Source organism: Apostichopus japonicus, chromosome 20, assembly GCF_037975245.1.
Source record: "Apostichopus japonicus isolate 1M-3 chromosome 20, ASM3797524v1, whole genome shotgun sequence".
Taxonomy (NCBI): domain Eukaryota; kingdom Metazoa; phylum Echinodermata; class Holothuroidea; order Aspidochirotida; family Stichopodidae; genus Apostichopus; species Apostichopus japonicus.
The window spans coordinates 31,324,191-31,350,969 of record NC_092580.1 but is presented as its reverse complement, the minus strand read 5'-3'; the positions used below and the strand labels follow the sequence as shown (position 1 = coordinate 31,350,969).

At 36.8% G+C, this 26,779-nt stretch overlaps 1 protein-coding gene across 3 annotated transcripts in view; it reads left to right on the top strand.

The window, feature by feature from the left end:
• Window positions 1–26,779, top strand: part of LOC139961226 (plasma membrane calcium-transporting ATPase 1-like) — a 145,047-nt gene that overhangs the window by 18,068 nt on the left and 100,200 nt on the right. For 2 of the 3 annotated variants that reach the window (XM_071960289.1, XM_071960287.1), the window contains exons 1-3: window positions 15,319–15,394; window positions 20,864–21,040; window positions 25,866–26,051. In XM_071960289.1, the coding sequence (XP_071816390.1) occupies window positions 15,334–15,394; window positions 20,864–21,040; window positions 25,866–26,051 (424 nt within the window). In that variant the 5' untranslated portion in view covers window positions 15,319–15,333. Of the gene's footprint in view, window positions 1–15,318; window positions 15,395–20,863; window positions 21,041–25,865; window positions 26,052–26,779 lie in introns of those variants that run through there. The other variant, XM_071960290.1, reaches the window with a different exon arrangement.

Here is a 26,779-nt window from a genome sequence, read left to right as displayed (position 1 = left end):
GTGGGTCAAACTCCCCATCGTGATATCTCCTTCCGTTTGCAGAGATGTAAACGATTCTGATTAATTCATCCCCTGTAGTAACGACGTGGGCATCGTTTAGATTTTAATAATAAACAAAACCAATTGTCGGTGCAGTCCATATATGACAATAAATAATATTAACTGCACAATGCCCGCCCGTCATCTAAACGAAATCAGCGAACTGCAATATTTTATATCTCACCAATGGAATGTCAAGCTGTGAAGCTTGGAGTTGAACAGATTGATGTGTTAACTAAGGGGAAAAAAATGAATTTTTGGGGGTATTGCAAGCTTGGCATTACTTATATATCTTTTTGAAAATCTCAGCATTTGTTAATTATTTTAAAATTTGTAAAAAAAACATGTTTTGAACAAAACCAGTTTAGACTTTCTTGTCTCATTGGAAAGCACTGCCAACATTCACTATCAGTATAATTACCTTCAATTTGAAAAAGAAAAAGAAAATGTTCAGCTTTAGTCACAGGGGTCACCTCCCACTGATGGTGGAAATATTCTTGGCAAAATAACTATCAAGCATTGTTTAAATTGCTAACGGAACATTCTACACAGTTCTCATTTAGGATTTTAATATTCAATGTCTTCGGTCTACCTTATTTCAACCTTCAATCGAGTCAGAGTTTTCCATATTACAAAAAAGGAAGGAAAAAAAATATTGTATCGGCAGAGAATGTTGCATCGCACCGTACACAACAACCTTTTCTGTTAGGCATAATGAAGCTGAAAAGTGTTCATTGCTGGGTAACTTTTTATCGTGTACCCTGGGGATGATTAAAGAGAATATTGGTTTCTCTTGCTGACATGTCCATTCTTGGGGCCTCACGCTTGCTTTTTTTTCTTCTTCTTCTTCTTTTTTCATCTTAAAATCTTTTTCATCAATTGCTGCTAGTCTCTTTACACTAGTCTTTCCTTAACTCGCTAAAAGCAATCTTTTCTGGCAAGTTACAGTTTTTGGAATAAGAAACTTGTGGAAAATTTATCACCGCTAGATTTTTGCTTGAGTTTAGTCTTTTCCCTCGTACTTGCAGCGGAGGCTGGGTATGAATGATTCACTCAGCCTGTGGAATTGCAATTAATGTAAATGAATCACAGATTCTCTTTTCCCTTTTTAAGCATTTTTTGAATAATTGGTCCATTTAGTCAGGTGGGTTTTACTCGTCTTGATGGCATCTCAATTTGGTAAATGGACTGATAGTCACAAGGGCACCATAAAAATAAATGAAAATTTAGTGGCATTTTTGCTATTACACATTTCTTTAAGGAATCATTGTACGTGTACAGTAAATTGAATTGAGGCTTTTGTCTTCTTCATCTCAATTCTCTCTCAGTTGCAGCTCTCGTTACAAGTGAACGTTAAAAAAGAAAAATGCAATTAGGTGTTTGGGACACCCTTGAAATGTTGTAGTCCAGTGGGTGCAAGAGCATTGGTACTGATGCATGCATGGTCAAGCTTCATGTCTGAGTTTCATTAAAAGCACTCTCCAAACAGTAAGAGATTAAAATGTCCAAATAGTTAACAATCGTAAATATATGGATATTATTTTTAAGGTCATTTGTATCTTTTAGAAAATTACTTTTGAACTGCAGCATATTTTTTATTGCGCTTTAAAATTGGAGACAATAGTAATGTTCTTCTTATAATACCAACTAGTATTTTACATAATTTTGGATTTTTTTGGGGGGGGGGGGGGGCTTAGAAGAGAAGAGCTCCAAACATGTTGTGGTGGGAACATGTTAAAGATGAGAAACGCATGACAATAAACCGCCCACAAACAGTCCAAAGGGATCATGCTAACCAAATGTTAAAATTGCATGGCATTTTGGGAAAAGCAATTGACATGTTCTTAGTGAACATGCAAAATGAGCTGTGTTGAGGGAGTGATGAAACTTACTTAACTCCCTTTGTTGACTTGCCAGCATTATGTCAAGATTTTGAGTGATCGGTTCGTGATTTCTCTGGGGTGTAAAATCAATCAAGTGCTGAGCAATTCCAAACAAGATCACAGTAGGACAATTTTATAATGACTTTACTTTACGGATCATTGCACTTAACAATCTCCTAATTTTGACATTGCAGAGATGTGTCGTGAAGTTGGACCTATAATCTTTGAATTTTATTACGAAGCAAAAAAAAAACATTGTTTAAGCAATAATGAAACAATGTCACTTTGGGATTTACATGACACATACCTTACCTATCTCTACACTACTATTGTACTGTCTCCCACCTAACCTAATGATTGGTAATGTTTACCCAACATCCTGGTTATACTAACCACCTTTTTGTTCCTTGTCTCACAGTAGTCTGACTTCTAACAACTCAAATTATCCATCCTCATGTGTCTCTCATTCTCTGAATCATCTTGGTGTAGAACTACTTCAAGCATATAATTTATTGATTTAGCTCTCATCTCTACAACCAAGTCTTCCTTGCTCAAAAGTGTGGCTCACAACATCGTCAAATTATTCTTTTTCAATATGTAGTTTTCAATTGTCTTTTGTCCCCCCCCCAACCATTCCTACAGTAGGTTTGTTTACATCCCGATTATACTTTTCGGTGGTTTAAAGCTTTTAGTGAATGTATTTTGGGGGGGGGCTGATGGGATGGGGGGGCTGGTGGGATGGGGGAACTGTCAGTCCATCTCTAAAAACATTGGGACTTTGTAGCGTTTATAGCTAGATATACTATTCGGTGCATTTGAACGAGTTGTCCGATCTGTCCGATCTGATTGGAGGTTTGTCTATCCTTCTCACGCTTCTGTTCTGCCCTTTGCATGATATAAATGTTTACATTAATGTTCGGTGCAACATGGGTTTTATAGTCACAGTGCGTGACGGCAGGTGAACAAGCATCGTAAAATGCAAATGTCTGAACACTATCAGATAGAGAGATGATATGCACTGGATTGAGGAGATGATTGAAATGTCAAAGGTTAAATCAATTCCTGGAGCGTGATATTTCTCCTTGATGTGTCTTGTAGCTACTCATCATCATCGGGTTCGGGCATATATGCGCAGTTGAGCAGCATCCTATGACTGCATGGTATTGATTCGGTTTTCTAAGTGGATGGCCGGGCTCTGTAACTGCAATCTAAATGCTTGTGAGTGTTGAGAATAAATTTGTGGGTTATCTTGGCCAGCCTGCCGGGAGGAGACTGATGGTAATCGACAGTCAATCACATTCGGGTGAAAACGGAAAGGAGGATTTGGTGAAGGCATCTAATGCAATTTAAAAAACAAATATCTATGCAAAGAAATGTTGCGTGAAAACTGATTGTCTGGAAGTTTTTCTCAGATCCTGCATTTTTTTTTACCTTGTGTTTAATTTACATCCGAAGAACTAGCGATAAACATATTTAGTCATTCATTTGTAAACTTGTACATGAGGTGATTATATGTATTAATCTTAAGCTCCTGTCAGCTAGCATAAAAGACGTTGGTGTGTAATCACTTTTTTTGATCAATTTCTGTTAAGGCAGGTCATAGAATATGCCAAGTGGGCATCATCAACAAAATATATATACTAGATTGACCCAATATGGTCAAAATCGATCGATTCTAATGGCTTCCATCATTTCTGTGTTTCTCTTCCCATTGTTAGGCATAATCAATGAATTTTGTTATTTTCTCAAGATTACTAAAGATAATATTGTTCTTTAAAAAGACTTCCAGTATACATATACCGGAAATGCTTGACCAATGTTGTTCATTGAAGCTTATTTATTATCGCTTTCAAATTGAGCTTTATAAAGTAAAACTTTGAGAATTTGAAATACCTGGAAATTATTTCCTCGGGAATCAGGATCGAGCTTTGATGATGTAACCAGTCAAATCCATCTCTGAAGATGACCTTGATGAAGGTAATTAACATAAAATGAAAAAAAGATGAAACGTTAGAATAGAAATTTCATGTCACTTCTGTGTCGTTCCACGTTGGCACCTTGGAAAACCAGGCAGTTATTATTCATAAGTGTGACACATTCGGTGATGTTGTTTTCTATTCCTGGAGCAGACATGTTTCACATTACCTTTTAAAGTCGTCATGCATTCACTGGTAGAGATAACTGGAGTGAATAATTAATCAATGTTATCAAGCTGGTGGGAATTGCGTTGTAAAAGTTACAGACCTTCTACTAACGAAATGTGGGTATTGTTGTGATGTGGCTGAGTGGATAAAGGCAGTGGCATTTGAAGCAATGAGGCTTAGCAATTGGGAGGTTGGTGTTCGATCCCCGGCCGGGTCATAGTAAGGTGGGCTTTTAGTACAAGAGCAATCTACGGTTTTCCCATCTGGAATAACTTTCTAAGTTGAGCTAAAATGTTGAATTTGGAAGCCACCCGACGTGAAAGTAGTAATCCATAAGCCCTAATATAACACCATCACAACCACCATCGCCACAACCACCACCCACAGTACCACCACCACCATCATCATTATCATTATTATAATATTAATAATGTATGTACAGTAACATGGTAGTATGGAGGTATAACAGTGTGTAATCTGATCCCTACAATAGGCAACAGAGCTTGTGACAAACCCTGAATTTGGTGAACGCAGGTCCAATATTTGTTTGCTTTCATGTCACAAGGTATTTTTGATCAAACTCTGGTAGGTCTGTTGAAAGGCATTACAAGTCACTTGTAAAATCTAACTATAAGCATAGCTTTTTTTCAGTTGGAAGTGCTACTAAACAGTATTGTAATTTTGACTAATGAAATGTTTAAGCCATTGATCTGCACTTGAGCTCAAGACATAAATTATTAGTTATGTATAAATATCTCAACATCTTAGCCAACAACTGATCTATTTTACTTATGTATTTTCAAGAACTTGCTTAGATACCTGATCCTGCAACATTTAGAAAGCTGGAATTCTTGCAAACCTTTTTATCTGAGAACTGTGGTTTTATCTTGGTATAAGGACTTCACAACCAGCTTCTGTTAATTACTAGGTTCAACAAATATTTACAATACTCTGCTCAGTGCAGTTTATACCATGGCAATGAATACATCCCTCAATCTGTCCTTGCCTCCATCTGTTCATTCTTCCATCTGTTTATCTATAGATATTTGTCTATCTGTCTTTCTGTCTGTCAATCTATCGATCTATCTGTCCATCTATCTCTCTCTCTGTCCATGTATTTTTCTGTCTATCTGCCAGTTTTGAGTGAAAAGCTATTGCTTGCAGATGGTGAGATTTGTATTCATCAGAGATCTCCTCTTTTGCCTGTACACAGAATAAGGTCAAAGGTCATTTGGTGTCATGAGATTTGGATAGATCTTTGAAAGGCTTTACCCTAAATTTGACCAAAAAAATTGGTAATTGATGATTAATTGTTAAGGAAGGTACTGTAGAAGAAATATGCAAAGAAATAAGAGGTCAAAGGTCATGTGAAGTTAAAGGCAACCAAAAGGAAGAATAATTCAAATGGACAGCTCTCTTAGTTGCTTGGTCACATTCTCAGCAGCCTTACTGTAGTTACAACAGTGAAGGGTATAATTTAATCATTTCAGAGAGGTAGGTCATAGGTCATCTTGAACATGTTACCATGACAATCTGAAATTGTAGTTGTGAGGATCAATGTTCCATCTCACAATTCCATTACATGGAAAATTGTTTCGAAGTACTTTTTTTAAACAGGATTATTTTAATCCTACTGTACATGGTATGTAATACCAGGCAATTACATTGTGTCATAAGAAGGTGTGGTTACTACAGTTACTGTTGCCATGGAAAATGCAAATGAAAGTCTCACATAGAATGTGAGCAGTTGCCTTCCCCATTGTGTGTCATTATTTTGACTTCTCTATAATGGCAAGTGCTGTCTCCCAGCTACTGAATTATTCATTAGCTACTTGCAGATGCACCATGGAACCATCATACGTTAAATTGACTTTGGCACCTAGACCTCTGATTTGTATTGCTCCAGAGTTGAAGTCTTGCAGAACTGTTTGTGAGATAAAAATAAAAATTCCAAATGCAGAAACCCTACCTATGAAATTCAACAGTTCTGAGGCCTGTTGGGAGAGGCAAGTGCCAATTACGTCATTGGACTCTGAAAATAGACAAGTGAATTCTTTTGGGAAGTTCTAAGGTAAGGGGTATGTATGTAGGATGGATTTTCATAGCAACCGAGAGCTCTTATTTGCATTTCTTAATTTAGAAATATGTTTTTTTAGGAATATTTTTAGTTGTCTTTGTCTCCTGCTGAGAACACATTTAACAGCTGCCTATGAAATGGAAGTTGATGACTGCGAAGTCATTCTCTTTGTTTACAAATTGATCCGATATAAATCTATATATTATAAGAAAGCAAAAAATGTCAGAGGATTCTTCAAATTGTTCAGTTCTGTTCATCTCTTTTAATTATTTTGGAACGGATAAAAATCCAAAGTGTGCCGTAAGAGAATTGTTTTCATGAAGCTAAAGAGAGAGAGAGAGTATTGCCCCAAAAATTATGCAAATCAGAATACAAAGCAACAAAGTTTTCAGAAAAATTAATTTGCTGACTAGATATGTGGAGAGGCATTAAGTATCCAATTGGGACTCTTTTGCTGGCAAAGCGTTTGTATAAAGAAGGTTGATGGTTTCAGGAAGCAAGTTTAATGGAAATGATTCCTGATGGATTTATGGCTCTGGTAAGTTGTATATTATTTTAGCTTTGATATTCTGACAACATAAGTTTAAATTTCCTCCTACAGTCAGGAGTATGCAATTCACAGCACTAGCTAGTGTATGACTTTGGCAGGATCTTTTCAAGGCCAGCCTGGCAAGGTCATCCTCATGATATCAAAATGTCAGATCTGGAAACTTTTTACAGAAAGCTTGTAACCCTAATACTCTTTTTTTCGCTGGTTGTTTGGTGTCAACACTCATATTTGCATGAGACTGGAATTATAAGAGATTGAGCTTTGCTTTACTAGTGACACTCATCATGAATATCCACTACTGTAAGACCTCTATTTATAGCAGCATTTTGTGTCTTGCTAAGCTGTGCCTGTATTAATTAATTAATTAATTAGTGTCTCTCATATTAAAGAGGAAACTGATATATTTGTGTCTCTCATTTAAGGTTCCTAGTAGTTTTGCATGATAACAGCAACAATCTGAAGGGAAATAAATAATTTGAGTACCTACAAATTGTCGTCAATTTCAGAATGTCGGAGTAAATAATTTAGATTTCTCCCAGAATTTCAAACTGGATGATGTGTAAACAATGGATCAAGTCACCTTACCATAACATACTCCAGTTTAGTAAAATTGTGATTTAATATTCCTTCCGTTCTTTTATCAGCGAGTTGTTAAAGTTGTGATTTAGTCGAGCTGCTGCACTCTAAGCTTTCTGCGCTGTTCAATAGCAGCTGCGTTCAATGCATTTTGGTAGTTCGATTGGTGACAGACCGGGCCTCTCTGTTTAACTTTACAGTATTCAAAGATGTTTTACGGCTTGTTCGGTAAGGGAGGCTCAGTTTTTACAGACTTTTAGAGCGAGAATTTCCATTACTGGCAGAATTGTTAGAATTCCTCGTTACATCAGCTTCTGTGGGCTTCTGCAACCTCTTCCTCTCCCATTTCCCCTCCATCTCCTTTAATTTATCATGGTCATTGGGGTACACATCTGATAGGGCCCATTCACCCAGTTATTGTCTATTAACTTGGTTTTACCGAAAGTCTTTTGTGGGAAATTGTCCCGTAGTAAAGTATGCTCCTCAGATGATTAATAGATAGATTGATACTTTAGTACATTGAGAGCCTAAGCTTCTAGGGCTATATATATGTGAATTTCTGTTTGTTTGTATGTATTTTGTGGAGAGGTTTCTTTCTGTAATTATATCTATGCAGTCCTGAATGTCAAGCAAAGCCAAATATTGTTGTCTCGAGGTTCAACACTGTATGTAAAGAAAGAGAACCTCTGATTTGATGGGAGACAGTTTTCAACAACTCTCTTCAGTTTTGGGAGAAATGTCTGCCACGGTTATGGCATTTCGAGCAAAGAGCGTGAGCTGGAATCGGAAGTGTGTTTATGTTAGTTAGGTGGCAGTGTAGATCAGAGTAGACTAGGGGAGGGGAGGTTGTGTGCGTTGCATGAGTGTTACCAGTTAGGAGGCAATTATGTTCTGATAGGCACTGTGTTTCGAGAAAACAAACAAGTTGCAGCATGCAGGGTACGTGCATGAATAAATGGTTGCGTAAGGAATAGAAAGTATAAACTCTCTCAGTTTATTTCTGTACATGTGTTGGGCACATTAGAGATGGGCTGAGGAGGAGGTGTGTGTCAAGTGTCAAATTATGTTTCAAGGTTTTCTTTTCTAAAGCAGTGTTTACTAGAAATGTCTTCTTAAAATTTCTATCACCAGTAACACTTTTTGATGTGAAATAAGAGACACTAGTGCATACATGTGGTCATTATAAAAACAGCTTATGAAAACTGTAGGAAAAAGAGATAAGAGTTATTGAAAGTGAAGTTCCAACCATTATTTGTACTTATTGCTGTAATATTACTCTTTTTTAAGTTATCAATTAAATAATTTAAAACATTGTCAATGTTAGCTCAATACTGGAATATTGTTGTTTGTTTAGTCAGAGGTATGGATGTTTAAAGTCTAATTAATATATACACAGGATAAATAAAGTCCCTTTTGATTTCCCTGTCAGTATCTTACTTAGAGAAAGATGTAGTCATGGCTGGTTAATGATAGGTAATTCGGAGGTTTTCTTACAAATCAAGGCCACAAAGTGAGAATATTAAGTTGGACTGCAAACCGCAGCGATTAGACTGATTGTCCTCAAAAGCCCATCACTGGTAACTGTGTGTTTAACCTTGGAAATAGAAAAAAAAAACATGAAAATTGAAGGTTAACCTCATGTTACCGTTTTGTTGTTCTCTCTGTATAGGATTTCTTGTAACCGTTTGAATTTATCGTGATATTGGTGATAGTAAAATATTTCAATATATGTATTAGGGGAACTATTTTATTTTAAACATTGCGTGTCTAACTCTAAGACACAACTCTTTACTGATAACAAAACAAAACAAAATAAAACTAAAAAGAAGAGTAAATAAAAAGGAACAACTTGGGGGGGGGAAAACATTGGGATTGACCTTCCGAAGTTTGAATTAACTAGCTTTAACAAATTATATGTAAGTTTTGGGAAAGAGACTTTATTATTCTATCCTAAGGAGGGTTATAAATCAAGGAATGAAACACCAGAGGATAGAAAGAGAGAGAGAGAGAGGAAGAAAAAAGAGCAAAAAATGTTGCATCGCCCCAATCCTTTTCAGCACCCAGCTAGAGGAGGTAATGTAAATTGATGCTTTCCACCAGGGAAATCATGCTCAGTTTGACATTCAGCGGCGCTCTCTCTGTCCGTAGTTGCTGTTATATATACATACACTGCGGACGGTTTGGCAGGAAAACTCCTGGCAGCGTCAGAACTGATTTGGAAAAGCCGATTGCAGCAGGGGCAGGATATTATGGCAGAGGGTAATAATTGCATTAAATTTCTTAAGAATGCGGTTTATTGATTTATTTATGATTGGGTGGTTTTACCCATGTTGGATAACAGTGTAGATCTGTAAAAGAGCATAATTCATAATAAATTATGAATAGAAGTGCGTATCGTTGGAACCGTCTCATCATTCTTGAAAGGTTTGATATGCTTGGTATATAGTAAATTGTGGTAGGCCAGTGGTTAGTACAGTTCAATTCTTTGATCACTGCGGAAGGACACATTTTTTTTCAGCCATTGCTAAAGTCAGCCAAGCATTGTAATTATTAAACTCAGAACTTTACTTTAACACAGTACTTTACTTAACTTTACTTTACTTAACACAGAACTTTATTTTATTACAGAACTTCAGTGCAAGTTCAGAAATATTGGCTGGTATATACCCCATAGTTCGCTTCCACTTTGTGTGTAGATATCCAATGCATAGCAGAACCAATAGAGTTGAAGTCAACAAGATAGTTGAGCTTTTACGTGTTATTTCTATATTTCTTCTACTTCTGAAACCCACAGAATATTCTGTTGTTCATCCTCAGGCTACTGCAGGTTTTTGTAACATCTAGCTTGTTTTTTATAGACAGTAATATTAGTTTACAAATAACGGAATAACGGTATACAGTAGTGTTTCCAAGAAGAGTTATGTTATATAGAGTTGAGCTCAGTCAATTTAAACCAAATTTGCTTTAAGCCACAGTCTTGTCATTTTCTCTTCCCGGGTAAACATGTGACGTCGTCCGACGGTTATCTGGAGTAACGTCATAGAAAGATTCTCCCGTACTTTTCTATGAGGAAAAAATAAAAAAATTGGTGTTATAATTCATTTATCCATTCAATCCAGAGTACCGTGGATGTCTTCTATTCTGGATTTCAAATCAACAAAGAGTGTTCCTATCGACGACGGAGACTACTTCCCTGTACAGTAGTTCTATACTCTGTCTATATACACACGTTGTCTGTTTATATTTGTCACCAGTCAATATAATATAATTATAATTTTAAACAAAGACTGGAAGCAGTAGTCTCAGCCACAGTCATTTAGGGTAGCTGCCTCTAAATTTGATTATGTTGTTATCAAAGGTCAGAGGTTGCACATTATTTCCCGGTAATTTGACACATTATCGTATGTTTGACGTAGGAGACTGACTGGATTTATAGAGAATTGACAGAATTCCTTGGCTATGATAACGTTTATTACCAATTCTGCTGAATTAACCGACAGATTATATGTTGTTGTTACGTTTATGAAAGACGTGTCTAAGATTTCTAATTTGTGAAGTTGTTAAAATGCTGTCGGATTTATACAAAATTTTGGTAGAATAGCTGTTGTATGAGCTGAGAGGGTATGTATATATGAGAGGGAATATATAACATATATATAAATAAATATAAATAAATATATATATATAAGGAAAGAATTCTCAACAAGGGAACAGAACTAGTATCAACATGCAGACACTTAAGATCACTCAACCGTACTAGAAAAAAGCCTTAACACACATGTATATATATAGGGGGTATTAGGTTTCAGTCTATCACTTGCCTGAAGATCGCTACGGCGTGAAACTTTAAGTAGCAAGATCCGATCCACCAATTTTGTGATATATATATATATACATATATATATACATATATATATATATATATGTATAAATATATATATATATATATATATATATATATATATATATAGGAATAACGGAAAAACTGTTAAACATATATATATATATATATATATATATACATATATATATACACATATATATACACACATATGTATTTAACACAGATACATAGGTTGCTTTTGGTGATCAGATCACACACAGAAGAAATGTTAGTTGTGCTCGAAAGCTTTGCAAAATCCAAATATTGGCTGTTTTACTTCCAAGCACTCACTAAATTTTTTTTTTTGTATAACCTTTGATATCCAGTCTTTCTCTAAATGCAGCATAGTTGTTTAACAGTTGTTCTGTAAATCTCATGGATTAATATATTGATCCATTAATAATCTGCCATAATGTTTGCCAATCAGGCCCCTAGATGCTAATGTTTCTTGAGGCCAGTAAAGTAATAGTGTCAAATTGGAATGATATGTGTAGATTACAACAAAGTAAAATATGAAGAGCAATAAAACAATAAAATGCTAAATTGTTGTGATGGTTTACTTTATAACCTTTTTGGACTAACTATATATATAGAGAGATCATGTCTTAACCGCCATCAACTGTTAAAGTAGCAGCTCCCTGCAACCACCATTAAGAAATGTGTATGATGCCTGCCAGTCAACAACGTTTAGTTATTGAAGAAATTGTAGAAACATGTCATATTTCCCTATCGTGTGAAATATCGAGTGTTGTCTGCTCACTGTTTTTGTTTATTTGTACATGTCATCTAACACCTAACACCAGTTATCACTTGTACACTAGTACAGTGCCCTATATTAGTGTTAAGTTTTGATCAAATGTTTACATTGTGTGAGTGCCCACAATGTATCTTGCACATGTATGCTATATAAATACTTGGAAGTGTAATTTACTGCATGTATGATGTGATTTGTAGAAGTGTACTACAGGTTGTATTGGTATGCCTGCAAGTTATTTTGTAGGATGGGAGTTCACAATGTCGACCAATCCTTAGGTTGCCAAAAACCACCAGCATCTTGCGTGAATTAAACAAGTGATCTCCCATGTGCATAAGTAGTCTAGCAATAGTCAAGTAATAGTATCAAGTGAATGATATGTGTAGATTAACAATAAAGTAAAAATATGAAGAGATATGAAATAACAAAAATGGCTTGAATTATTGCTATGGTTTGCTTTATAACCTTTTTGAACTAATTATATAGGGAGATGATATGTATGTAATACCAGCAGTACTGTAGTTCCTTGCAACCATCATGGAGAAATGTATATGATTGTGCAACCTGTACATCTGAATCAAGTATTGATGTATCAAAATTTGGGTCTGTACAGAGTCATGTTAGCAAGTCATTGGTTTTAGTCTTCCATAGAAACATATACCTATTGTTGTCTCTCTTGTGGACATATTACTGGTTGTAGTCTGCCAAACATACTGCTACTGGTTGTCACATGTAGCAACACACAAGCAGAGGAGTAGCTGACTAGAGTATCGTGGTATTTACCACCCATCTTATCCAGTCATCATTCTCCTCACCCTCATCTCACCTCTCCTTTACTCTTATCTCTCTGCTCACATCTTCCCCTTCCCCTTTCCCTTTCCCACCCCTCCCCTTCCCTTCCCTTTCCATGCGAACATGTACGCAAAGCCCATGGTCGTGTCCTACTCGCACACTGTGTCCTGCACTGGCAGTAACACACTTTGAGACAAACTCCTACTTTCGTTGGGACTTTCTGGATTTCTAGAAAGGCCTCTAAGGTTCTTCCTGGCTATTAGTATTAGATAAGTAAATTGAATGGGTGCAGGATTGATGGGTAAATTTCTGTTATTTTTCTCCCAAAGTACCCCCTAATTCCCATCGATTCTTCCTCCCCAAGTGATGTCATTACCCTTGATGGAGATTTGAAAAGGTTATTGCAGATATAAACCGTGCTTGTACAGATTGGCACGGATTCCATCAGTTTGATTGAATTGATTAGTTCTGGTAAAATCCGTAGCATTTCAGCCAGAAATGCCAAATGATGATAATTGGGATCTTCAGCTTTTTGACTGAGGGCGCTGTCATATCGGTCACGCTCTGGGTCCTCACAGTTGCCGTAGATACGGCTCTGGGTCATAGTGCATGTGTTGCACGATGTTACATATCGCAATCCATACAGTGCTAGTTGTGAAAATATGTTTCCAAAGATTTCCTCTTCAATAACTAAGAGAAGAGTCGCAAGTGTAAGTCCAGTATATTCCATATCAGAGACTTGGATACAATTTTACTGACGCTCAAAGCTTAAACTCAGTTAAGCGGACGACGGACGTGTTGCTTCAAGGTCTGCGGACACATATGAACAACGTTGTCTTAATCACTCTAATAGGCATTAGAAATGAAAATAGCTGCAACTCCCTTCAAAATCCATCAAAGTCTTTTCTCAATTCTAGTTTTATTTATGAATAAACATTACCTAATTTATGCACATTGGTGATGTACAGTGAGTGACTGCTTAATTTTCTGTATGTTATCCCTTTGCTTTCACAACCATCGTTTCAAGGACACTGAACGCAGGTTTTTGGGCCTAAGGCGATGTTTTGAAATATTTATTGCCTTCTGTGAAAGAGGAACATCACATTATTCAAATGATATACTTGGGCTTGTTGTTAGGGGTTAATTTATTGAGAGCAAAAATAAGAAATTTTGATGAGCGAAACATTCCACGTCATAGTTTGCAAATAATTAATGAGTTTCCCAGATTTATCAAAACTTATATCTTGCAAACCAAAAGAGCTTTTCGACAAATTTCAACGGATTTTGAAGGAGATTATCACACACAACAAATTGGCTAGGTGTCCGTAGTACTGTAAATGCATGTGCTACAGTGTTAGTTATGAGTAGTAAAAAGCAAATGGTTAGTTCAGATATGTCACACTATGTGTGAAGTAGTGTAAGTGTCTGTCAGAGGTTCCTCAAAGGAATTCTCAGTGATTTCGGCGACTGCAGCTTGTCAAGTTGTCAGCTTGTTGAAAGGACTGATTTGTTTTTCTTTGTCAAAGCCACCATCAGTTTCAAGGGCTCCAAAAAGTAGCAGAATCTTGCACCTGAGCACCATCAATGTAGCAAACATTTCTCAAAGGGGAGAGGGACACCCACTCCCCTTTGACCCCTAACCCGGGGCGGCCATCAGTACCCGACACACACAAATTCCTGGGCACATCCCTGATATTATCCATTATATTATAGTGGATGATGAGTTTCCGGGTTGTCAAGTGTACTTTTGGTCTACTGCTATTTTCATATGCAAATGACGTACATAAACTTTGATATTCTATTGTGTTTATTTACTGTACAGGTCTGAGTTTTCCAGGGAAACTTCCTAAAAACAGTTTTTTTTGCTTGATCATCGTGTTATTATTAAACCTGTGACTTTGGTGGAAATAGATTCCTGGCGAGGTCGCAATAGACAAAATCTGAAAGATACTCATTTTATATATTGCATTTTAGAAAGGATGTTTGGTTCCACATCAGTCAAGAGGTCCTTTTCTCACTTTTGTTGTTTTTTCTCCTAAAATGAGGTTGTGGATTTCACAGTTTTAGAGTTTTAATCTTTTGTTGAGGGTATGTGCTTCGGAAATATCTTAGATTTTCTGAATTTGATTGAGAGTGGGTGAGAACAAAATTACTACCAAGAAACTTGCAAGGACTAAGGAGTTAAAAATGCTAGAGAATTTGATACGTTTTCTTCTGTAAGTAGGTACACAACAATGTTTGTAAATCTTTTGAATTTGGAAAAAGAACAAATTGTTGAACCAGTTGAACACAGTCAACATCTGAGTTTAGCAACGCGTGCAACATTCTATGCATGTCTGCAGCTCTGTCATCCGTCATGGAAACTCTTTGATCCATAATCTGATGAGGGTCGTTTGGACTATTTTAATTGCGAGACACATTTTGTAGGTACCAGCCATTAGGACCTGTTTTGTATGTACAAAGCGAGAACATTTTGGACTGACACTCTGTGAATTTTGTTGTTTTATGTAGACTTGAGCATTTCAAAACATCTGACATATTTCTGGATCGCCGTTCACCAAACGTATCAAATTAGTGATTAGCTATACACCGCTTTAAGCGCTTTCTGTCTGACTACCTGCTGACCAATTACGATATGGCATTCATTGATTTGTTCAATGCAGAGGAAGAAAATCGGCATTCTTTAGACCTAACATGTGAGTAGTTAGATGCGGATTTTGTCAAAATCTGCTGCAATCACCGTTTATCTTTTGCATAGTTTTTTTTCCCTATTTTTTTCCCCTGTTTAGTGATACTGCTCTGACAGGATAATTATGTTGATGATATTATAAACAGTTGGGAGCCTTATTGGATAGAGTAATAGGCACTTGTAAATGGTATATATAGCGTTGTAAAAGCAGATACTGAACTTGATAAAAGATGGGAGTGGAAGTAAGATATTAGTGAGAGCAATCGGATGTATAGAGAATATGATAATGTGTAATGTAACACAAATTGTCTTGTTATAATCAACCCAACATCCTCTTTCCTTTTTAAAAAATGGCAAAACAACAATTCTTTACCATTCAAAAGACACTTGCCTTTGATGTAGTTGGCATATATCACTTTGAGAAGTGAAATTTGTAAAAAAAAACAAAATTTGTAAAACAAATACTTTTCTTAATTAGATTTTCTATGCACCACTCAGTGCTGTCATTTTCTGGATGTGTTTGTCATTTTGGGATCTGTGATGATGTAAACAAGATGTGGTATGTAATTCATGGAGTGCTAATAAGCAAACTGATTTATCGAAAACCAAAACAGACTTAACAGCCAATGTTCAACATGATCTGTCATAGTGAAATGAGAATGTTTAAAGTGTGTGGGAACGACACCTCCTAAATCATCCATGTACTTAATAACATGATCGTAGTCAGATGTTTGTTATATCAGCTATCCTCGTATTTGGCACTGGCTCAGTCGCTGTGAGTCTGTCTTCTTGGTTTCCACGGTAATAATGATACCCTCATTCCACAGGTTTTTCATTTTATGATGATAAACTCTCAGTTTGTGTTTTTACAATAGTAGAGAAGAAAGGATCTTTCATTGGGCTTTGAGATGAGAATTTTAAATTTTGTGGAATGAGAAAACCTCCTACATCATCCACGTACTTAGTATCATGATCATAACACAGACGTTCCTCATCTTAGTTTTCCTCTTCTTGGTGCCGACTCAGTTGCTCTGAATCACTCTTCTTGGGTTCTTGGTTTTGACCATATGATACTCAGGACACTGTCTGTGGTATGTCGTCTCGGAAGGATGTTATTTCCCAACCGTCTCTGTATCCGTTCATGTGATATGACTTTTAGTATTTTGATCCATTTTGAAGAAAGTTACACCTCACGTTGTTTGATTGTATCTATAAAGTTCTATCTGGACAACTATGAAGAATATTACATGATAGGGATAAAGGAGGACAATAACAGCTTAATGGCAGAGTTGTGTGTTAAATTTGTTATCTTGTTGTTTGCAAACTAGGCTAGAAAATCTTGCTTATGTATGTTAAAAGTATTGCATATTTTGAAACATCTTTACATCTGACATCTCATGTGACATTAAGCACACATTGAGACCGCGCTATATAAATAAATTATTATTATTATTAACATATGATAATTAAATAAACAATAAATAGATTCTGTGCTAAGGTATTCATGCAGAAGGTGACATTGATACCTTGCCCAGAAAGCAACTGCTTTCTAAATATCTCATATAGTGACATTCTACCGCAAGTTTTTGATAGAGATCTCTTTCTCGGTGCTAGTTGAAAATGTTAAAATTTTGTGAGAGCTACGTAGTTCTACAATTTCCCAGTAGGTTTGGCCTGTAAAGGCTGTGCTACGCTTGGGTAAGCTGGAGTAAGTAATACCTTGAATTTACCTCACAACATCGTGCTCATCTTGTCAACACACTCCTGCAAGACAAAAAAGAAAATGGGAAAAAAAGGGAGGTTATGAAATTGGCAGAAGTTTTGCACGAATTCGAATTATAATTTTTACAATCTTGGGGGTTCAAGATATATATGTGATATATCTTGCCGCAGCAAAGTTATTGTTTCATTTGAAAGGTAAATGTGATCGGTATTAAGATTTAACCTGATAGAACATGCTCTTACTTCATGGTAGGAAAATTCCAATGGAATTTGATGCTTACTGTACATATCAGTAACAATTGGTTGGTATAGTTGCAGCATCAAATGCCATTCAAATCTTTTGCGATCTCTGAACAAATGGTCGATTTCTCAACCATTATATTCAGAGTAACTTTTTCAGTTGATTTGTCAGTTTTCTAGCAAGGTTTGTATCAAATTTACTGGGTGTTGTTATTCCCAGTTACTATCAAGTTGTCTGTGTCGGAAAAACTTGGAGGTTTGTCGCAATGTTGGATATTTTCTGCATTATTTGAATATTTCAATGAAATCTACAGAGTAAAGCTAATGAATTGTTATTTTGGAAATATTATGAAATTAATTTGATTTAGGAACACTGTAGAATTCTGAGGGACTTTAGCTCAGGTGTGGGGAGTGCGGCAGACAGCCAAAAAATTCCTCTTGCATGCGGTACAACCTAAACAGTCGAATATTCTGCAATTTGCATTTAAGCGCCTTCCATTTTATTAAAATTTCTCAATGGAAGGGGATAGCCCTCGATCCCATAGACACTGCCTAAGGATAACATTAGATCTAAGCCTCCCCCCTTACCCAGTACAATAAAGGTGATTGTGTCCATGTTTGCCCTGGTAGACCTGATATAGTTTCAAGATTGATCAAAATGAAAGGAAACAGCTGAGCACTTTAAAGACTGATATTAACACCATTACAGCCTAGGTTACACAACATGATATGGTTTATATATGAGATGTAGTGTATTGCCTGTGTCATCTAATTGCATCCTTTCTACCATTAAAGCTGATAGGTAATGACAGTCGTTTGCTTGAGATAAGACAAACAATATCATCTTCTTAAAAGGATTTTTCATAGAGACCTCTTTAGCAATTCATAAAGTACAGTATGTTATAAAAGCCATTTGCTTCTCTGATTCTCCTCCTCTCACTATCCCAACAATCTAGTATGGAATATGTTCTTTCGCATCGTTCGAAGCTGTCGTTTCCGGGAGGGGGGGTGGCTGTCGTATTGTAGTTACTGTCATTTAATGCCATAATTTAATACTGACCACATGACAACAAACCCCCACAATAATAAAGTGTATCAATGTACACACTCACACAAAAGAAAACTGAGTACTAATAGCACTTAGGGCAGCTTTGCCAATATTGTGTTGGTTGTAAATGAGGAGCCGTAGGCTCGTTTACATTAGGAAGAGGCTGGAGACTAAGTGGTCGGTCACACAAATTGGTCTTCATTCCTGTGATCAAGTCCAATGAATTTGAGATAAACGAGGCCTAATGTGGTTCTCATCTCGCTTGTCTCTCTCTCCATCTCGGTGGGATATTGCATTCAGATCAGAGCAAAAGTATTTAACAGGCAGTGCAAGTGTAGCCAGGAAGATAGAAGTATGTTTAGTGCAGACTGCCACAATAGCAGCAGCAGTAGCAGCAATGGCATTTATACGTATTGATTTGTGTGGGAGGGAGGGAGGGGTGGAGGGAGGGAGGGAGGAGCTGCTCTCAGTTAATAGTTTCACAGTTTTTGAATAGTTTTCACTTTCTGTTGATTGTCGAGTGAACCACCCAATCTTTTTTTTTTTCAGTATTCTTCACCAGAATTTGACTTGTGCTGGAAAACTTTTGAAAATGGTTCAGTTTTTGATCTTTAAATCAAAGGATGGTGTTGGATTTGCTATGTCAACATGTTTGTGTTCATCTTCATAAAATAATATGAGTTGATGTAAATAAATGTTGGGGCCAAAGGTCGATCTATGGACGGTCAATGATAAGTTCAAGTAATCATTGAAGTTGAAGTACTCTGGAAGTTGGTTACGGCATATTTATCACTTTAGTAACCTGTAACCAGTAACCAATTAGTACAGTAGTGTTATATATATGACACAATAGGCGTTTAGTTGTCACTGCTTCCGTAGACACAACCTGCAAGATAATGTTAAGACAGATTATTAAATTTGTCAAAATTGCGGGTACATCCCCATCACATTACAGAATTGAAAAAACAAGAAAAGAAAAAAGTGTGCCACGTCTCGAAAATGTGATTCCTAGTCGATCGTCCAAAATGCACTCTGTTTCTTTCGTGGCTACTGATATTCACACTTTAACCTAATTGCTGCTGTATTGGCATCACTGAGCCAGAAGAATATGGAGTAATTGCTTGCTCTAAGATAATTTATTTGTTGTCATGGTAGTGTTGTGTTTGGCATCTATTTGATGTGATTAGTCTGACATCTACGAGAGAAGCAGCGTAACACTGTAGTCTTGATTGTCAGTGTGTTGATGTATAGATTGTTTGTAGGCACATATAGTGTATGTATATTGATATGTAATTTATGCTGGTAGCATCTAGTTGAGAGGGATGCCATCTCTCATCCTTTTTGCAATCTTTATTGACTACTGACCCTTGACCTAGCTATTGACTCAGTTATTTAGGTATTTTAGGCTGAACGGTACTATTTCCTATAATTTAAGTAAACAATTTAACAGCAAAAATTTTTCGAATCATTTCTTAGCCCTACCGCTCAATCACGTTTTAATATTTTTCTAAGAAGTTGTAATGTTATAACTATAAGCTTTGGTTTGTCACTTTGCTTATATTTTTTGGGGTATATTTTATTTTCTGAAGTGTAATTCATCTTGATATTAGTCTGAGCACTACCTAAATTTGTAAACTGTTTGACTCATGATTGATCGTGTTATTAACCAAGCGAATTATTTCATCAGAGACACGCTCTCTCTAAGGTAGCTTTCAAAATGGCTTGAGAAAGTTTTATTACACGAAAGCTAAGGATTTTAAACTACAAGTTTTACCTGAAGTTCAATAATTTTCTGTTATTTTTGTCTCCTTTCTGGTGAATCTTCCTTCTATCTTTACAATACCTTATGTAGTTCATTATATACCATTCATCTTGTCATATTTTATTGCAAAAATGATTGAAATAAATTGAAAATTAAAAAAACCTTCTTTGTTCTCAATGAATCCTTTAATTGCTTGAATGTAAGATTACACCTATTTGCAATTTTTGTCTGTTTCAATACAGCTTCCCCCACCATTTTGCTTCTGAAGTTAGTTTCTGTGAATTTATGTTATGTCTCGTCGAGTCGGTTCCAATCAATTACTTCGTTCCTCGCTTACCTGTCTCCCCACAACCTTAGCACCCTCATTCTACTGTGCCTAGAATGTCCTGGTAACCTTTTAACACTGTGCACCCTCTACGACCGGCTCCTCCGGTCACCGCCCTTCTCATTCTACCATCCAAAATGTCTAGATCGTTATTTTAGAGCGGATCTTTTTCATCGGATTTCATCCACTTTTGGTTTCCCAGGATCAGAGTTTGAAGAGAAGAGTTTGAAGTAGTTTGCAGCCCGATAAGTATCCTTTTCCTATTATTTAGGGTTTTTAGGGCTGTTTTGGTGTTTCTCCATATGTTTCTCTATCTTACTTATGACCTCTGACATCTCCACTAATCATGACTCTTCGTCTTTGATTCTCATCATAACAGGTAGACTTTCACACATAGCCATGGCGGATGAGGTGGACGATGGCAACTTCAGAGTCACCGTGCAGGAGCTACGGCAGCTCATGGAGCTACGGAAGGCCAACGCCATCAACGAGATCAAAGCCAAATATGGAGACGTCTTGGAACTATGTCAGAGACTCCTAACTTCACCAACAAATGGTATTTTAAACGATTATTTCTCTTTGAGACGTTTTTCCATTAAAAGGAGTTTAGTAGTAGTAATGTTAGGAGTGTCTGGGATGATGACTGCAGTGAAGTACTGTGAAGGAGGGGTGGGGGGGGGAAGGGAATGGGGAGGGGTGTGTCTGGGAGGGAGGGAGGGATCTTAACCTCTGGTCAAGTAACACTGTCGAACAAGATGATGAAGATACTGCAGATACACTTAAGATAAAGATGATGAGTGGCTAAAGATCAAATTATACAGATGTAGAAAGTGAAATAGTTGAGAGGAGACATGTGAGTCTAGTAATGTTTGCGTTATTTGCATTGTTGTTCACTTACATGTCAGTTTCCTCACAGTCATAGCTTTCTCACTCAGCCAGAGTGACCTGGAAACCTTCTTAGGAATACCCAGATGCCACGACCAGCCTCTTCTGGTATCTACCATCCAATTTTTCCAGAAGTACTGATGCATTACAAATTTGTCATGCTTCTGGTTCCCATTGACCCTTCTTGCAGAAGCCCCTAGCTTGTCATAGCACAGACTATCGATGCAAAGTGTCCTTTGGAATAGTGGGCGTTTCTCATGAGCCACTGAGTGCCTGAGTTTCCTCTTGCGCCACCCATGTACTTTGAATATGTACTTAACAACGTGCAAACTTGCTCTGGGCATGTACTTTCCTCACTTGTTTTCTATATATATATATATATTTATTATACCTTTGTTATTGTCACAATGTGTTCTTCTCTTCTTACTAGAAGTGCATTTACTATTTGTCTTCCTCTGTTATTTACATGTACATGGAGGATTTTTGCTTTTCATGTTATAATTGTGGTAGACCCATCTCCTCCTGAAAGCTGGATGAGGTTTGTGTTTTATGTTATCTAAGTTTCCATGTAAATCATTTCAGCTTGTTGCTAGCCTTACTTTAAATAAGGCGGGTCCGGAGTTTGGGAGTCGATTTGCACAGTCGTGTATGTTTTTTTTGTCTTCGTCTGAATAGGGATTCTGCCCAATGTAATGTTTTTGTCTGGAAAGAAGAGATGTAAAGATAAAAAAAAAAAAAAATTGTTGTTACCAAACCCCCAATCAATATCTAATCAATATAATCGGCAAACTTGTCCACCGTCTTTTGAAGTAAGGAGAAGTAAGTCGTATCTCTTGAGATTTAGAGAGTTGTCATTGTCCTTGATATCAATCTATGTTTCAGCGGCAGAGGATATGGTAAAATTTAGTTGCTTTCATGATTTTTTGAGATTTGTGCGGAAACCCATGAGAGGACCCTTTACTAGAGTGTGCAACATAATATATATATCGATGAAACAAAAAACCTGGAGGAAACATGGAAAGATATTTATCTTCTGAAATATATGTGTACAGGTTAATGATATGGGAGTAGCCTACTGTGGAGCATACTTTTCATGTGAAGAATGCCTTTTATATCAGAGAAAAGGGATCTAGTATTACGTGACTGTTGTTGGTCAATTTATTCACTTGCTTTGATTTGCTCTTTAAATCAAGGCTATTGGATATAACAATCCCATAATAATATAGTTTTCATAATAGTTTGACTAATGACTACTCAACATTCCTTTCAAATATATAAATGTCATTATTTTTATGAAAGTGTCTGATTCAAAACCAAACCGAGGAAAGTTTGGCAGCAAATCTGATGTTTGTGGATATAGGTTGTGATTTGCTTGAGGTGTTTGGAGTTTCTTATAAATTGTTTACAGTTTAGGTTCCAACTGTGCTATGTACTTGGCTTCCAATGGTCCCAATACAATCCTTACTATAGCATCATAAGAGTAAAAGCATCCTGATCACAAAAGTAGTAAACTCATTGCCACATTTAATCTATGTCATAAAACAACCATTTTGAACCGTATCAACAGCAGTAGACACTGTAATATTAATATTAGTTTAATGTCAAAATAATCACTTTCATTGGTTATGGTTTTTGCATCAGGTCTGTTTTGTTAGTATAAGTTTTCAAGGACATTGAGATATCATGTTTTGTTCCATAGAAATGCTACTTTGCTTATTATTTTAGATGTTCGTCATGGTTGCTGTACATGTTTTGTATACTGATTTGGGCAATTTCCTTCTAGATATATCGGTATCACTTCGCAGTGAGTACCAGGCTGAATTATGATATTACGATTCTCCTCCGAGGACTGTCTCTCTAAAGAAACGTGAGATGAAACCAAACTTGTAGAAGGGTTCTTGAAAATGCTAACTAGAGATTGTGTTTCAAATGTGCATACTCACTAGAGATGCTAGTGGACAACTTTTCATTTCGGTGAAGAGGCTCACAGAGCTGTGTTGATCTACTGAAGTACAGGAGATTTTATAGAATGCAGACAGGCAGTTTGAAATTTGAATAATTCTGGAATTTATGTTAATGAGCAGCAACATTCAGGCAGACTTTTTTTTGAAAATTGGCAAAATAATGTGACATAAACTCTTCTCAGAGACGAAGGGCGTCATGAACTGTAACATGTATTGGAGCAAAAATATGGACGTTAATGCTGTCCATACTTACTGTACATTTCATGGCTTACAGTTAAATAAATGTATGTTGATTGTTCCTGATGCCTTTTGGGTGAATTAAAAGCAGTAGATTCTGTTTTGAGGCATTGTGAAGCATTGTTAACATTGAGACTGCAAGGGGGATCTGATACAACAGTGGGTGATCAACTTTGCAGTATGAATGCTGGCATCTACACTCAGGATCACACAGTAATGCAGTAATGAGCTCGATTTCAGTAAGGATCCTAACCGCCCTGCAACGGTGATCAAGATTGTTGTCTGGTAGCTAGGGGGATCATGCAAATTGAGATCTCTGGTTACTTGACCTCCTGACATTCGCACAACCACAGAAGGCATGTACACTGCAGTACTGTCACTAGCTACCCAATTTTGTAAACATATTGTGACCGCATAGTGCTTGTGTAATGCTCTTGCATTCAAAGTTGATCCGCCCACCCACCCGTTCTCAAATGTGAGTGATCTGTCAGGGGTCAACTTTAACAACTCCCGGAAGGAAGCAAGATCCTGATCCACCTTGCATTCTCAAATGTGAACAAGGCTGTACTGTATGGTACCTTTTAACATGTAAATTAAAGTTACCCCTTAAATCATGATTATGGCACATCACTGTTAAGGCATTGATCTTAACTACTCTTACTCACTCAATGTATCATATACAGCTGTCAAGGCAAAGTTATAAGGATTCTCTCTGATTGTCCCTTGGACAACCAGGCCTTGACAATCTGGCTCTTCGAAAATCATATGTGGTTGTTCGAAGAAATGTACCAAACTAACAAAGACTGATCAACGATGATTTTAGGAGAGATGTGTAGGTTGGTGAAAAGAACACCAGCGTGGATCCAAAGGTGATTCTATTGAACATAAATTAGTAGGAAGAGGGTGACCTTAGATGGGGTCATTGTGGGCATAGTACAAGAATGTTACCAGTTAATAGGCTAGGGTTAATAGGCTAGAGGTAAGTATAGTTGTTTGTAAATGCCCTAATCAGTACGTTTTAGGGGATTCTCTCATCATGTTCTATTGAACATAAATTCTTTTGGAGCATTCAAAAAGTCATGTTGTTTGACCTTTACTTTCATGTAATGTTCAGGACTGCCTGTTCTCTTTGTAACTCTGTCTGGGTGTTTGTACAGTATATATTGGTTTATGATATCCACATTTTTTTGCAAAAAGTGCATATTGCATATGTTTTTTCTAAATTACCCATTGTCTACTCTTTGAAATTGAAGTCTCTAAGATCAGCGGCTCAATTACTGACAACCTAATTGCATTTCTCACCTCGCTGAAAGCTTTCTAACATTCTTGATTTGTTTGTGATTCTAATCTATCCTGTGATTTTTCCCCTGTGAGTGTTAGTTTAACGTTTAATTGATGATTGAAGGCATTGTTGTTAATTCTCGTGCTAGATTAATGTGTTATTCCACAGATGTGTAAATATTAAAGTTCCATGTAGGACAACCCACCACTCGTAGACCTGTGATGTTCATGCGTTTAGTATTGAAAATGTAATGGCTGAGTTAAATATTGGGTAGAAGTTCCAATATTGGCCTCACATGAAATCACCAGTAATTTTAATTTGATTTTATGAACAAGTTTATTTGCAAGGACATTAATGAGAGAAACATTTCCTATAAGGTACAACAAATTGAATTACTTCAGTTTTGTTCTTAGTTGTGTTCTTACTTAGTTTCAGACAATAACAAAAGTTCCTTTAAACTCTCCCACACTGAAGAACTGATTCTTTTGTTTGAATAAAGTTCAATTGATCTGTGACTTGTCTGGGAGTCAGCATTAATGTATGATTTTATAATAATAATAATAATAATAATAGTAATAAATGAGACTTATATAGTGCCAAATCAGTAGACAAAAGTCACTGCTCAAGGTGCTTTACAAAGAAAGCAGATTAATTTACAAAAGAACAAGTGAAAAGATGGGTGGGTCTTAAGTAGACTTTTGAATATAGAAAGTTTAGAGCATGTTCGAATGTGATCTGGTAACTTGTTCCAGAGATAAGAGCCAGAGTATTCAAAGCTTCTGTAACCATAGGTCTTCAAGCGTGGTTAAGGAACAGTTAAATACAGTTTGCTGGAGGAACAAGCGATGCATTTTATCAAACACTGCTTAGAATACAGGCTGTCTGGAAACACTTTCAGGTTTTTTAAAATAAAATTTGCCATTTTAAACCTGGGTTGTAGCTTCCAAAAATTTAGTGGTATTTTCTTGGGTCATGAGTTTTGATTATAACTGTCTATGGATCTTACCCTGCAGGTATTCGAGGCTTCAAAGATGACATCGACAGGAGGACAGACGTATTTGGTGCCAACATCATTCCACCAAAGCCACCCAAGACATTTCTACAACTGATGTGGGAAGCCCTACAAGATGCAACCCTCATTATGCTTATAGTAGCTGCATTCATATCGCTTGGTTTATCCTTCCTACCAAGCTCAGAAAGTAAGTGCTCAGATGATTATTTATAATTACTATTATACTTGTTAACACCGTAGGAGACGACGGACAGGGGAGGGGGACCTGTTTTTTAAGACCAGAAAGTGGCAAAAAAGAAACTGGCAGTTTTGGTCTACTTCAGAGGCTGCTAAGTCATCCTCAATGTTGCTTCTCATGTAAATGCAGTAATTCTCGTTCGCCGCCACCCTGACAACAAAAATTGGTTTGGATGATCTTGCGATCGATATCGACTTGACCGATCATTTAAGATCTGATGACAAAGCGATCGTTTTTTAACGTTGTTCACCATGATTTGTAATGGGCGACCAATACTCAGGTCGTTTGTACTGCCGACAAGCTCTCTGCATCCTTCTCCACTCTGGTTACTCATCAGTGCCCTGAAATCTCTTTTGTCGGTTAATTAGCCACGGATATCCTTATTCAAATACTCCCCTCCTCAAACATGTATCTGCCCCTAACAGAAACGCTTGATGTGAAATTTTCACGGTCTGATTCTTAGACTTTGAGCATGTATAGACAAGGCATCACGCAGAGAGAGATACCTCTTTAAATAAGGCAAAGAAAAACAAAGAGGTTATATCGTTTGAAATTCAGGTAAAACTAGAAAGAACTGTCTGTATCACTCTCTCATACATTGCGGGGAGTGTAGCTTTTGAAGACGAGACCAAACTCACTCCGTGAAGAGCAGCGAGTTCACTCGAGTCTACATGTAT